The sequence below is a fragment of the Gymnodraco acuticeps genome, unplaced genomic scaffold (genome assembly GCF_902827175.1).
Source record: "Gymnodraco acuticeps unplaced genomic scaffold, fGymAcu1.1, whole genome shotgun sequence".
In the NCBI taxonomy this organism is placed as follows: Eukaryota; Metazoa; Chordata; class Actinopteri; order Perciformes; family Bathydraconidae; genus Gymnodraco; species Gymnodraco acuticeps.
In genome coordinates, this window is record NW_022990538.1 from 148,051 (window position 1) to 162,454 (window position 14,404).

At 40.0% G+C, this 14,404-nt stretch overlaps 1 protein-coding gene across 1 annotated transcript in view; it reads right to left on the minus strand.

The window, feature by feature from the left end:
* LOC117553396 (protein jagged-1a-like) overlaps nt 1-13,667 on the minus strand; it is a 41,203-nt gene extending 27,536 nt beyond the window's left edge. The window contains 3 exon segments of the mRNA XM_034227298.1: nt 3,115-3,172; nt 10,407-10,712; nt 13,351-13,667. Of these exon segments, the coding sequence (XP_034083189.1) occupies nt 3,115-3,172; nt 10,407-10,712; nt 13,351-13,413 (427 nt within the window). The 5' untranslated portion in view covers nt 13,414-13,667.
* Nucleotides 13,668-14,404: the final 737 nt, after the last annotated feature.

The window sequence follows — 14,404 nt, forward strand, 5'->3', positions numbered from 1 at the left end:
GAAACCTCTGGAAGCAAACTGTGACACTTCACATCACGATGGGGAATAAAACATGTGCTAAAAATGGCACACAGGTAGCAGATTTGAAAAATGGTCAACCTCAAAAAAGACTGGATCCGTTCCGTTGGGGAATATTTGAGCAAATATTTAAACCTGGCACTTTATCGAGGAATACCGGCTGAGCTGTCAAACCAACACCTGCCTGAGATCTGCAACTCAGTCAAACCTGGACTGAAGAAAAAAAACTGTTGAAAATGTCCTGCAGTCGTTTCTGAAGGAACTGATGACTGAGAATCTGAGGCCTTGAGATTGGGTTCACTTCGATCATTTTTACTGGATAATAAACTGATTTAAACTAGTTCCGAAACGCATTATGGACTAGGGCAATATCCAAATCGCAGAAGGCGTGATAATTGGTAGCAGCAAAATATGTGAAAAGTTAAGTATTGTATTGTGTGTACAAACGGTATTCTCAAGACTTGTTTGCTTCATAAAAAAAAAACATTTAAGTATATTTTTCAATGATAAAGTGAACTATGGTCATTCCCTCAAATATCACAAATCATATACAATTGCAATATTACTTAAAATAATGGAAATTAGTTATTTTTCCCAAATGTTGAAGCCCTGATTTCAACTTTTATGACAGACAGTAGAAGGAGAGATGATCCTGGAGAATATTGTTAGTTTAACTAAAATATTGCGTGCATTGAAAAAACAAATGAAGCCGTCTATTATCTACCTAACTCTTGAATATTAAGGTTTCATTCATGAATTCATTGGCCACTAAATGTCAGGTTGTAAACACAACACTGACCTTATAAGTAGTTGTGGCAAACTTGTTAGCAAACAGTTGCGTACTTTCACATCCACAAGTTACAGAACATCATGATCATTCATTAGGAGTCTTTGTTTTTGTGAATGTAAATCCAACATCCACTCCGTTTCTGCTGTGTTTTCAACTCCTGAGGGAAATATCAGGCCTTTTGGTTGCTAAGAGCTCCACTATGTTCACCAGCTAATCTCTAACTGCGTCTGCTGTTTGTTTCTGAGCAGGAAGTGATCAGAGGGTTCCTGCAGTTACAGAGTGATTCAGGCGTTTGTTACCGACCACGCGTCGAGGGCACTTAGCTTGTTGATGCTAAACTGAGAGGGTCAATATTTGTTTCGTCCTCTTAGTCTTTTGGCTTTAAAGCAGTTTCAGCTTCAACCTTTCAGCTCCGTTTGACTGCTGAAGGCTTCTAGATAAACTACATCCAATCGAATCAAAGTATCCATCAGCATGTTTAACTTAATGAAAGACATTGCATCGTATTAACTCTAGCTGGAAATTGTGTGAAAGACAGCTACGAATGGGATGATGTAAGCAATTAATATCATGATTGCTGTGGTTAAAATAATTTCCAAAATCATTGATCAAAATGCTTTAAACTATTGACCCTAACAAATGACCTTAAGAGCTACTGTCTTAGATATTGCTTTCTAATATTTTTGATTGCATCACAAATGGGACACTTCTTTTTTTAGTAAAAATCCTTTTTGATAAAAAACAAACATTAAAACCAATTTTAAATAAGCTAATCGTAATTGAATATGAAAGGATAAATACATTTTCAACTATATATTAAAAAATAATAATATTATGTGTAGCGTGTCATTCTCTTCTTTCTTTCATGATAATTTTGAATTTAATTTGTACGTTTCTACATGATAGTGAGCTAGAAAGCTTTTTTTAAATCACTACTGTGTGGATATTCACAAGAAACAACTTATTGGAAGTGTTTTATTTTGTGATCTTGATAAAATCCCATATAAATAATACTCGAATGAACTGGACTCGCCACACACCCCCTGTTACTCGTTGTAGGCACTGAAGACCACCTTTTGCCGAGGTCAGCCGACTTCACACCGGGCCTATAATGGTTCCCTGAGGGACGCCAAATACAGCACTGAGCCAACGCTCAAACCGCCTCGCTGCCGGCCGGGTGATAAACACACGCTCCAACTGAAGATGCCAACTTTACTCCCTCCTTACACACTCTTTACAAACACTTTTCTGAATGGGACTCATGTAAACAACTCTAAAAGGCCATTGTAAAAATATAGGGGGAGTTAAGCACTCTGATAAATAAGAAAAGGCTCCAGAAGTCTGCGAAGGGTTAATCAAATGAAGTAATAATGTTCCTGGATCAGGCAGAACATTTAATAATAGTTATTTAATGTCTTCTGTGCGGTTTAAGTACAGACTCTTATTTAAACAAACATGTTCTGACAAGTTTGATGTGCTGGCTTTCAGAATAACATAAATCCCTCTGTACATACATAATTTATCTGATGTGTTTGTGTCAGTAACTGGGTTGGCAACAGTTGGTAAACTCTTATGGTAAACTCAGCCTTGTTTGTTGGGTTGTTGTTATCACCGGAAAAACACCAGAAAAGTTCCTCATAACTGTTGATAGTGAATTAATTCATAACACATTCTGTTAACCCTTTTGGTTTGTTTGATATATGTTTTAGACTGTTATACTCATTCTAGTTTACCTACACTGGATTTTCGAACATCCGAGTACAGAAACAAAATATGGGAAAAAATTAAGTCCCAGAAAATGTAAAGGTAATATAATCAGCTACACAAAAAGATGTTTTAATCCAAGCGAATTACAGTCTAATAATTCAGGGGCTTGCAAAATAAATCTATGCCTTAATACCTCATAACATCACAAAACATTTTAAATACATTTTCTTTCAATGTAATTTCAGTTTTTTGTAAATGAATTTGCTCTGCTTAATATTTCATTTATTTGCTAATATGTCACCCAGGTATATATATATCATTCTCTACCACTGCTGGCCTAAAGCACATTAATCAAAGTCCTGTGCCATGCCTAGGATTTCATAGGTGATATTATTTTCTATCCTGTACGTGAAATGCCCATTTGAAGTTTTCTTTCAACGTTTGAACAAACACACCGAAGCCGATTTGGAGTCCGTTAGTTTTCACACAGAAGTGGCATCTTTATGGATTCAAGCTCTCAGGTTAAAGGTCATGTTTGTGTCAGCAGAGAGGAGTGAAGAAGGATGGATGATGAAGAGGATAACGATGAAGATACTCACTGCCGGAGGACGAGTCGTTGTTGAAGTCCAAGGCTTCCACGATCAATGTGTAGGATCTCTGCACAAAAAGACAGAAAGAAGGAAAATTAATACATTTTGATCGATTTTGTTGAACGTTTTATAATTTCAAAACAACAAACTTTTATTAAAATTAGAAGATTTGCAGTTGTTCTATGTTTATATATTGGATACAACTTGGAAAATCTAATGTCAAATGGTGAAATATGCCCAAACCTACAAAAAACAGTTACGCAGCGTCCACACAGCGGCGTGCGTTGAAGCTTGCGGGCGTGTCTGAAACTCGACCAACAACCAATCACATGAATGTCCCGCCCCGGACACACAAGCACGCGGCGGTTTGATTGGCTAGAGCTTGTACTGGCATATGATTTGATTGGCTGACGCTTCCGTCAAAGCTTCAAAAGTTGAACTTTTCTCAACGTTTGAAGCGAGCAACGCGAAGCGACGGAACCACAATGCAGTTCGGCGAAGCGGGACGTCACCCCATTCAAAGTGAATGGGCAGAAGCGTTGAAGCTTCAACGCACGCCGCCATGTGGACGGGCCGTTAAGATGGATATTGGCATTGGTCCCCCGATTGCACTTCATTTAATACAAATTAAATTAGATGAAATTTGATTTGATGCTTGAAGACTATTCATCATAAATACAAATATGTAATATAAATTAAACAATTCTTATAATGTATGGTGTTAAACATCCTACTTATAGTATATACAACTGCTCTTAAAGTGCACATCAATTGTACATGTTATGAAATTGTCTATTCAAAAGAGACTGCAGCATTCACAGAATATTGACTTCAGATTTAAATATAAACATAGTTTTCAGGAAAAGCAAATATAGGATCAGTCTCTGAAGAATAAACACAGAAGAAGTCAACTTCTCTGAACATTAAGTATTTCATGAGAAAGACTCAAAACTAAATAGTCATGCGCCACTGAAACATCCCAAAGTCCCTAATTGTACTGCACAGAGTATGTGTGTGTGTGTGTGTGTGTGTGTGTGTGTGTTTTGGGGTTTTGCGTCCCATTATTTCGGCTCAACTTTGAAACTCTTTGTCTCTCTTAAAGCCACTGTCGCTCTCACCACTATCGAATGACAGACAGAGCAGAGCCAGTGTGTGTGTGTGTGTGTATTGTATTGTGGTTTGAGGCTTGCAGAGTTTTCTCTCTCGCGCTCTCTCTTGTGACACTTTCCCTCCAACATTCACACCATTCAAACGCGGGGACTCCAGAAATAGGAGCAGGGAAACACAAAGACGGAAAGAGAGTGTTTTGTGGGCTCTTTGAGACGACTCATTTAAGTTTTAAACATGGAGTCTGAGGAGATTATGTCTGGTCTTCACTTCTTCAATGGCTTGTTTGGGGGTTACGACTCAGTTTTGAGGTGAACTTTAATGTTAAGGCAATGTATTTGCCAGTCAGAGTCCTCACAAGTATAGAAGTACATTCCTTTGGGTGATTGGCAGGTTGCAGACTCCCTGCGGCAATAAATATGGATTTGAGTAATTCAATTCAAATGCGATCTGGCTCATAAAACAACAGGACATTATTTAAGCATTGCTGATATTATCGGGTAATATTAGCTCCTTGTTGCAGAGATAAATGATGGATCAGTGAGATGTCCTGAAAAGAGATTACAGAGCAGAAAGGCTAATGTTATGTTTCAAAGTTGGACAAAGTATTTCAAGCTTGTCCATTAGCCTAACTTTTTATAGAATATTTTACAACTCACTGCATAAACTTAAATGTTCCTGTTGTTCCAGGGTGTTCCATCCCTTCAAGAAAAGCTTGAACAGAATCCCAGTCATTTTAAATCAGTGTATCTCTCCTGCTAACACCAGTCCTGTGTGAAGAGAGCTCAGCACTACACCCGACCAACATCCAAAACCGCAGCGGGAAAACTGCCAGAGCAAGAGTGGAAACCCCAGAAACCTGTTGACATGATGAGTTTCTGGTTTGTTGCAGCGTTTATGTTAAATCAGCGCTCTTTGATTAAATAAAAAAACATGTTTTAAATGTGCCTGAACTTCATCCTTGGTGGTCTCACATCATCCTGTCCACATGTATTAAACCCTGCCGGTGTTGGCGTAGATCCACAGCAGCTAGATAAACTCTGTCGCCCCAACACTCAGCCCTGCAGGAAACCACAGTGGTTCATGTAGCTTTCAGATTAGCGGTTAGCTCGGGCTGTGATGTCGGGCTATCGAGCGCTCAGAGCAGCCGACAGGATTATTGGACCATAATGAGCCATAACAAACATCACACAGGGGATTCACTCATGTCTTATACGTTTCCTGTGTTCTCTTCTGAAGATGGAAAATGACGGTGGACACCAATGTCTGGACACCAATGTCTGGCGTGGATCTTTGATGTGTTTGCAGCCATGTGAACTCAACGATATGTTCATACAGACCCCACAAAATGGTGTTTTCCACCACACAATCAACAGCTCCACAAGATTCACTGAGAGGCAGATTGTTTTGTTTGTGTTGAGTTTGGATTTCTTACATTGACTTCAGTCTCCTTTGTTGAAGACTTTGTTATAGAATCATTGCAGTTTTTCACAACCTAGGTATTTTTTGGTTAGTTTTGTCCATTGTTTCTGTTATTACTAACAAAACCGTACTTCTCTAGTTAATATCTGAGCACGAAGTAACATCACTAAAAAGATACAACAACCAGACAGGTTGGTCACAAACCAACAGTTTATCCAGATAATAAAATACTATATTGTTTCGAAGAAAAATGTGAAGTAAAATCACCTAAAATCTTACTAATTATCCCTCATTGTACACAAACTCTGTTCATATGACTTCAGTTAGTTGACCTATCATGCAAAATGCACTTTTGTACGTCTTGTATACATGAATATGTGTCCCCGGTGTGTCAGGGAACTCACCAAGTGTCAGAAAACACAACCCTCTCTTTTCCTCCATACCCAAATCTCTAAAAATGGGGCTGCAACGAGCGGATACAGATTGATAGAGATTTGAAATATCTCTGATGTCAGAAACAAGGAGCTCCGCCTATATATCCAAATCTCCACCCATCAGGGGAATGGGGGGTTGCGTGGCATGGTAACAGCATGGTAACATGGCGCTCGTGCCTCGCCCCCCCTCCTTTGCAGGGGGGCGAGGTCAGCTGCAGCTCATTTGCCACAGAATCAGCCCTTGTGAAGACAGGGCTGGAATAGAGCAAATAGAGCGAAATGAGGCATGGCTAAAATGCATGATCTGTTTGGTATTTTGAAAAAAAAAACTTCACGGACATGTTTTATATAGGTATGGCCCTACAATATATTATTCAGATATAGCATGATAGGTCCACTTTAAAGCAGGAAGTTAGTTTGTAAATTGTGATTTATTTTTACAACAGATCATTTGGGTCATAAATGAACAGTTCCCATACTATTTCTCAACAAAAAAAAGTTGTTTATTTTTGTTTCCATCTGTCTCATCGCCTGATTGTTTGTTTCTTCACCCGTATAACCTCTTCCCAGTGAAACCAGTTTTAGCATCATGTTCCCGCAAACATGACTTTCCCCTAAATATGGAAATGTTTCTTAACCACATTCTTTCTCTTTCAATTCAGCTGAGGCGTTACAGCAATCACTGAGAGGGGAAGTTTGGACGTGTTTACTTTGATGTTTACGAATGAAAGCCGGGCTAGCATGCAAAGTGTGGCGGAGCCTCACCAAAGTAAGCTGTGAGAATCAAAATGTCCTCACTAATGCATATACACTGAAAGCAAGAGTGTAGGGTTTTTTCTGCAAGTATGAAAATGCACTGAGATACATTTTGATGTCCAGAATCATAGATGCCACTTTGTCAATCTCGACAGAAGATATGTATTTATTGTTGTGTTTATTCTACCCAAAGTATTACAAAATATGTCATCCTTCATGATGAGTTACTGTTTATGGCAGCTGAAAACAAAGTTGTTTGTGATTTCCACATATTTTCTTTCCTTACCAACAAGATTTTGAACCAGAATCTAAAACCAGAACGAATGAAAAACACGACCTCAGTCTTACAAATCTGTAAAAAATCTTCCCGATTGGTTCCGAGTGGCTCCACACAGAGCGTCATGCCTCTAGTGTACCAAAGAGCTGTTTACCTCGACGCCACATAACTGTCACTAAAGCAGAACCGAGCTAACGTGCCGGAGCTGTAACTGAAAACCCTCAACAACTCTTGCCACATCCTTGCGTCACCTGGCTGGCTGACACAGGAACTGGGCGTCGGGCTGATCACCCCGCAGGAAAAATAAATGTGTTGTCCACCAAACATAGTGGGTGGCACCTCAAAAACACTTCGATAATTAGATTTGAAGACAAGAACAGGAACATGACAGCTGCCAACAGGTTCCACTCACTTATGCCAAAACATCTACCAGCATTCGACTGTCGGTGATTTCCCATCACTCCCCGTCCCTTTGATTGTTTGATTGAAGAGGTGGAACTGCTTTCTCTGGCTGGAAGCTCAGTGTGGGAAAATACTTTGTGAGCATTCAGAGCCAGGCGACATGTGGAGGCAGGTCCAGGCAGAGAGGAGGAGGAGCGCTCAAACTAAAACACTTCCTCTATTTATGTTGTGTTTGGGATTTTATCTGATGCCTCAATCATGCCAAATGACAACATGATGAGAAGAACATGCATTTTAGACATAGGTTATTAATAAAGCTAGAACATTTAAGACTTTTTGAGGGGATCCTACTTTAAAACAAAAACATTTAAGATGTCACTCAATCTGTAAATAACAACTATTTCCATGTTTCCGTATCATAATTGTATTTGTTTTGTTCTGACAAAACTCTTTATCCATCAAATGTATCTATTACACATTTCCAGAGGTGACGTCACATTGTCCGACCAACAGTACAAAACTATACAAATATTCAGTTTAATATGATAATACAATAAGATAAGAAAATAAAACAACAAACCCTCACACTAGAGAAGCAGAATGACTATTTGTGTATATATTTACATTTAAAAACAGTCATTATGTACCTAAAAGGAATTATGGACTACATGTTTCTGTTACTGAACTAAAAAATCAATAGTGTGGTTGAATCAAATAAACCTGTTTCCATCACAAATTAGTATGGTTAAAATGTGTAGTTGCATTATTTTATAAAATATTAATATATCTTCACACCTACAGGTCAGATTATCCTCAAACCTTTTAAATGTAATCTACACGAAAGTATGACACCTGGTCTTTTTGGTGACCTCCTGACCTTTCCTCTTGCACTAACTGGAGGCAGAAGTTCCCCTTGTGCAGAGGAAGCTTATATCAATGTATTGATCTCCTTTCTGCTCCTTAAGAGAATGTACATTTGTATGACCTTGTGAAGTCACAGAATTTCATAGAGCACCACCTTCAGAACAAACTGTCTTTTCCCAGGCTTTGCCTAGGTTTGAAATAAAGAATTGAAAGTGTGTTTGTAGTGAAGTTAGCTCCAGGTGGATCAACAGCACAGTGACAGTAGGGGAGATTTCAGTATGCATCAATGCTGCATCACTAACTTTGCTCTGGTTGCCGTTTTACTTTTACTAACCCACCTCCACTACTGTCTCTCTTGCGGTGGATACATTGTTCCACCGCCCACCCCAAATCCCATCCCTCCGCCCCCAGCATTGTCCCATAAGCCCCGGCTGCAGCCCAGCAATGGTCCTGCCCATTGTTCCCATAGTGCTCTGCTGATATAACCCAAAGAAAAAGCACAGAAAGAAACAAAAAGGATGAAGCTGAGATCAGCATCAGAAAGGCTGAGACACCGAAAAAAGGGTTTAAAAAATGCTAAATGACAAGATAGGAGTAGGGAAAGGATTTAAAAAAACACAAGGGCTGTAAATTAAAAGAGAAAGGGGAATGACTGAGCAAAACGGGGACTCTCGGATGAAATGCCGCAGATTTGGCACGACTTTCCACATGCTAAGCTGCCATCAGAGCTCCAATAAACACGACTGACGCACGCAGAGAGGCGGTTTTGTTTAGTTCTGCCAGTTTTATACAAAAATAAAAAGGGAACAACAAAATCAGAAACCTCATTCTGCCCGACGACGGCTTCATTTAACATGTCAGTAACCAGGGTCAACAGCAGGAATGTCCTACAGCCGGCCAAAAACGAGCCTTTATCCCCCGCCACGCTGAGAGGTCAGGGGATAACTACCACAACAACGCAGGGAAGAAAGGAGTAGGTGCCCTCGGCTCGCCGGTGTATTATCCTCAATGCAGCGCCTCAACCAGAGCAGTTTGACCTCATTTGTAGTTCCAGGCAGGAAACCACAGCAGCCACTGATGAGCACATGAAACCCAGCCAGTGTCTGCTGAGGGAGCACCACAGGGATCTGGACTCAAACCAGAACAACTCTGAGGAGGATCAGAGAAAGAAACCAGCCAGCTCCATATTTGCTTTTAGTTCCCACCGGGACAATACACAGGAGATAGAAATAAAACCTCTTAGGAGCTCATAACGATCAGTCAAACCAGCAGATTTATGACTCAGGATTCTGGTATCCAAAGGTCAAATGAAATAATGAAATTCAGTTTTAGCTGTAAAGGTTTACGCATCTAGTTGGTATCAATAGAAAGGCTTAAGGTGTTCAGGTAACAGTTTGAAGGAAAATTCTCAAAGCAGAGGAGGCTAATACATGTTTCAGACTTATTCATCTTTCAACATGATAACTCTTTAAGGAAGGACAAAAACACTTATTTGCACTATAGAACTTTTTCTAACAACTTCAATCCACATTTCAAGTCTACTGACCTTTAAAGTCCCAAAAAGTGTTCTGTCTGTTATCAAAACTATTCCCAGCTGTGGGACTAGTAAAGGATTATCCGATCTTATCTTGCGACGGTGAAATATCAGAGAGATACTGATGCTTTCCCTGACTCACCGTCCGTCTATGCTGCAGATCTGATAAAGAAAGAAATCTAGAAAAATAATCTAAATAAAGAAGTAGACCTTAAATTGCCTCAGCTGAAGGCAAACTATTTAATACCTTCAAAAATGTCCTTTCCGTTTGACTGATGAGCGGAAACTTCATCAGTCAAACAGCAGAAACTGAATGAACACCGGAAACACAGCACATCTGTCTGAGAACTGATCGTCACATCCTGATGTTGATTCAGTTCTGATCCAAGTCTTTAGTCCAACAACTGAACATCTGGCTGACGAAGCAACAAAACATGTCCACAACCAAACTTTCTCAGACACAAAAAATGAAACATCCAAGCAAAAAGACAATCTTTTAACTCACCGGCCAAGCGAAGCTGAACGGCAGCACGATCCTGGCTCTGGCGTTGCTCTTGGCGTTGCGTAAAGAAAAGTTATTTCCACCGAGCACGGGGGTGGAGGCGGTGCCGAAGCTGCAGGGCCCGGCCGAGGAGATCTTCAGCTGGTACTCCTTCAGACACACCCGGAAGTAGGTGTCACATTCGTCCGCCGAGCATCGTCGATCCGTCACGTCCCGGGGTCCGTCGCAGCAGGCGCCGGTCTGCAGCTGACCGTTAACGTTCTGCATCGACAAAATCTGGAGCTCAAAGTGTCCCGAAGCTGAAGAAACCTGCAGAGAAACGGACAGGTGAGTTCAGAGGGAGGAAAGAATGAAGGCAACAAGTCTTTAAAAGTCCTCATTGGTCCAATTAGTTCTAAGAAACCATGAACCATCGTCAAGATCGACATGGAACTAAAGAAAGGTCCAGTTCTATAGATTCTGCTGATCTCAGGTCTATGTGTTAAACACCCAGAATCTTGTGTTCGTCTCTTGATTAGATTTGCGGTAATGTCTAAACCAACTAATTCAAATCTTCACTTGAACTGGATCTGACTGTCCTTGGGTCCCTTTTGGATCTGGTGTCTTTGTTAAGAAAATATATTTATCCACATCGGGTTTAGAAAGGTTCCTGATTCAGTCTAAAGCGTTGGCCCAGTGAAGACATCTACTCTGCCCATGTGTTCAACTTCACTCTTATCTTGCAAAGAGATGCAGCGATATCTTGATGCAGATATTGGATATCAGATGATTTTTTTTTACTCAAATAGCTAGATAGGGTTTCGGTGAGAAAGGGCCAACTTGATATTGGAAACTATTTACATACATATATATTATGTTGATTAAGTTGTAATTTATTGTTATACAAAGCTAGGAGAGCCATGGGAGAGTCAAGCCTGCACACAGTGAGTCATACAGGTAACCTAACGCCACTATCAGACTGGTATTCAAAAAAACAAGTCAGAACGGGGCATCCATCCACTTAACCAACTTTAACTACCATGGATGAAGGCGAGTAGCAAAACTGTATGATGGGAACTCCTAAGAAGTCCTTTTCAAACTCAGATTTTCTCCTCAAATCCCCCTGAAACAGATCCAAACTGATTGGGGGAAAATCATTACAGGCTGCTGAGTACTACTCTGCATGATAGGTTAACATGTGTACAACATTGTTGATTGGCCCTAAAAGTTACAAGAAATGCATGACAATCTCATATTCTTAAAATGGTTGCAGCTCTTCATTTAAGCAAAATTATGTCTTATACAACAATTACCCCAAAATACACCGTGAAATATTAAACGCTGGGTTTTCCCCTAGAACGATAAGCCAAAATCAATCAATCAATGTTTATTTATATAGCCCAATATCACAAATGTTACATTTGTCTCAGTGGACTTCACAGTTTGTACAGAATATCAGTATGACAACACGACACCCTCCGTCCTTAGACCCTCACATCGTACAAGGAAAAACTTCCGGAGAAAACCCACAGTTTAAAGGGGGAAATGGGAGAAACCTCAGGGAGAGCAACAGAGGAGGGATCCCTCTCCCAGGACGGACAGACGTGCAATAGATGCCGTGTGTAAATCGAAAAGATAATACATTTGCAACCTAGGTAGTCCAAATGTTTGGAAATGTATGTGTGTATAATAGGAAGATGAATCCACGAGGATATCGAGGAAAACGTGAAGCTGTAGAAGAAAGCAGGCATGGAGACAAAACTATCCACTAACTAATCCATGTGTTGATCGACAGTAAGTAAATCGGCAACGATCAAACATGAAGGGAAAGCATTCATTTCTGACTCCAAACTCCATTTGTATATTGTTGTTGTTTTAGAGGCGGCCTTGCAGAAAAAGATGGAAATAATTCCAACTGGATGTTTTTTCGTAACAAGCTCTAAACGACAGCTACATGTTCTGTAGGCTACTGGAAGTTTTTAAAGTGTAAAAATAACCAATGAGAAGGAAACCAAACTTTATAAAAACAGGTGAAAAGTGAGAGCACATAAAGTCGCTGAATGAGTTGTGGTGTCACAGAGTTCAACTGCTGCAGGAAACACTGCTCTCGATACTTTTACTTTACGACTTCAGTGTTCCCTGCAGGATCTCTTTCACCCACAGCAGCCCACATTGAAAACGGATTACCATAAAGGAGAAGAAGTATGATTAAGAAAAACAAAGTCAATGTTAGTCCAATGATTGATTTTAACAACAGTTTGTGGCCAGTGCAATGCATGAGCCCAAAAAGAGAGTCCATGTGATCCCAAGCTGACCAAAAACAAATGGAATTTATATCCTTGTGGAGCTAGAGTCCCATACAAAATGATTTATCGATGCACACAACCGTAAATGTGAATTATTGGTCCTTTAAATGCTGTAATTACAGCCTAAACTCCTGAATCACTGATATCAGAGAAGACTGAAGAAATGGTGTGGGTTTTTTTACCCCTTAAAGTCACTTTTTTCGAGCACAGGACAATTTAATGTGAATTTTAAGAATTTATTTTGTTAATTCATTTTTATATTAAAGGATTGACTGTTTTCTGAGAGCTACACCACAAATTGCACATACTTTGAAATCCAAATAAAGTGAGGATTTATCATGATATTCATATAAGAGCCGACTTAAGAGCATTTAGGATATTTAGTAACTAAATGCAGCTCTTTGTGTCTTAAATGTTAGTTTCTCCAGGCACGTGTCATCTTAATATCAATACATTTGATAATGCAAAATACGTTTGAAATGTAAAGAGTCCAGCACATTTCTACTTGACACGACTTTCTCGAACTTGGTGGAAAGTGCTGATTTATGAGGATGTCAGGAAGATAAATCAACATCATTTCATCCAGAACATGAAGATGTGTTTGGTTGCATTGCTCAAAACCTAGCCAGTTGCTGTTTACATATGACTCGAGTCTGGGGTACCTGTATGCGGGCAGAGAGCAGCAGGGTCTGCAGGAAGAGGACCGAGCTCCGCGTCACAGTCATGCCGGTGGTGGGGTGCTGCTTTTCGGCTGTCGGTGCTCAGTGAGAGTCGGTGCGTCCCTCCACTCCGGGTGTATTCCCCTCCGGATGGGACATGCACAGCTTTACTTCCCAGAAAAAACCTCCACAAATTCCAGACAGAAAATATGCGTCCCTCGTCCTTCCTGTAAGAGAACCTTTTGTCTGCTATTGTCCTGTTTTTTATGTTTTTGTATTACCACTAAACGCAGTAGGAAACCGACTTGTCTGCAGCTGAAGCGCGGATAGCACTTTGATCCGTTCCGAGGAAGGCTGGGTAATATCCACCAGAAGGGTGCGGGGCGTATTATAGACCACACCCCCTGGTGCATATTAATGAGCAGAGGTTTGTTTACAGTCAGTTCACATGGAGGTGCAGAAGTGCCTTCACACATGGAGTCCAAAAAAAACCAAAGCTGACATGAGAGGGGTTTATCGTCCGAATGATAATTCTAGAAACCGAAGAAGAAAGTAAAGATGACTGTTTCAGTTATTTTTCAAATACGGACCCTACATCTCACATTTCTGTAACTTCGTCAGTAATGTTGGGTGTCGTGCTGCTACCTGTACGGTGGCTCCGAAGGGTCAAAAACAGCTAGATTTGAACTGAAACCAAAGGATTTTCTTTAAGTTTAGCACTTTATATTTGTATTATAAGCTTCAAAGTGCTGGAAGAAAATGATTTTTTTGTAACAGTATGTGATGTCTTTTTGTGACTTAAATGTGTGGACAATAAAATGTTGCGGGTTTGTTTGATGCATTTTTGTTTTGATGATATATGAAGTGGATATTTTGTAGGTGGATATCAGGTGGATATACATTAAACTAAAACTTTAGGGGCTTCTTCGTACATTCTAAACCAACTAAATATAATAAACTGTGCACAAAAGCATATTATCTGACGTGCCCAAAATAAAACTATTGCTTTTTTGGGACCGTTAAACATAAAAAAAATTATAATTTCAATGCTCTGTGT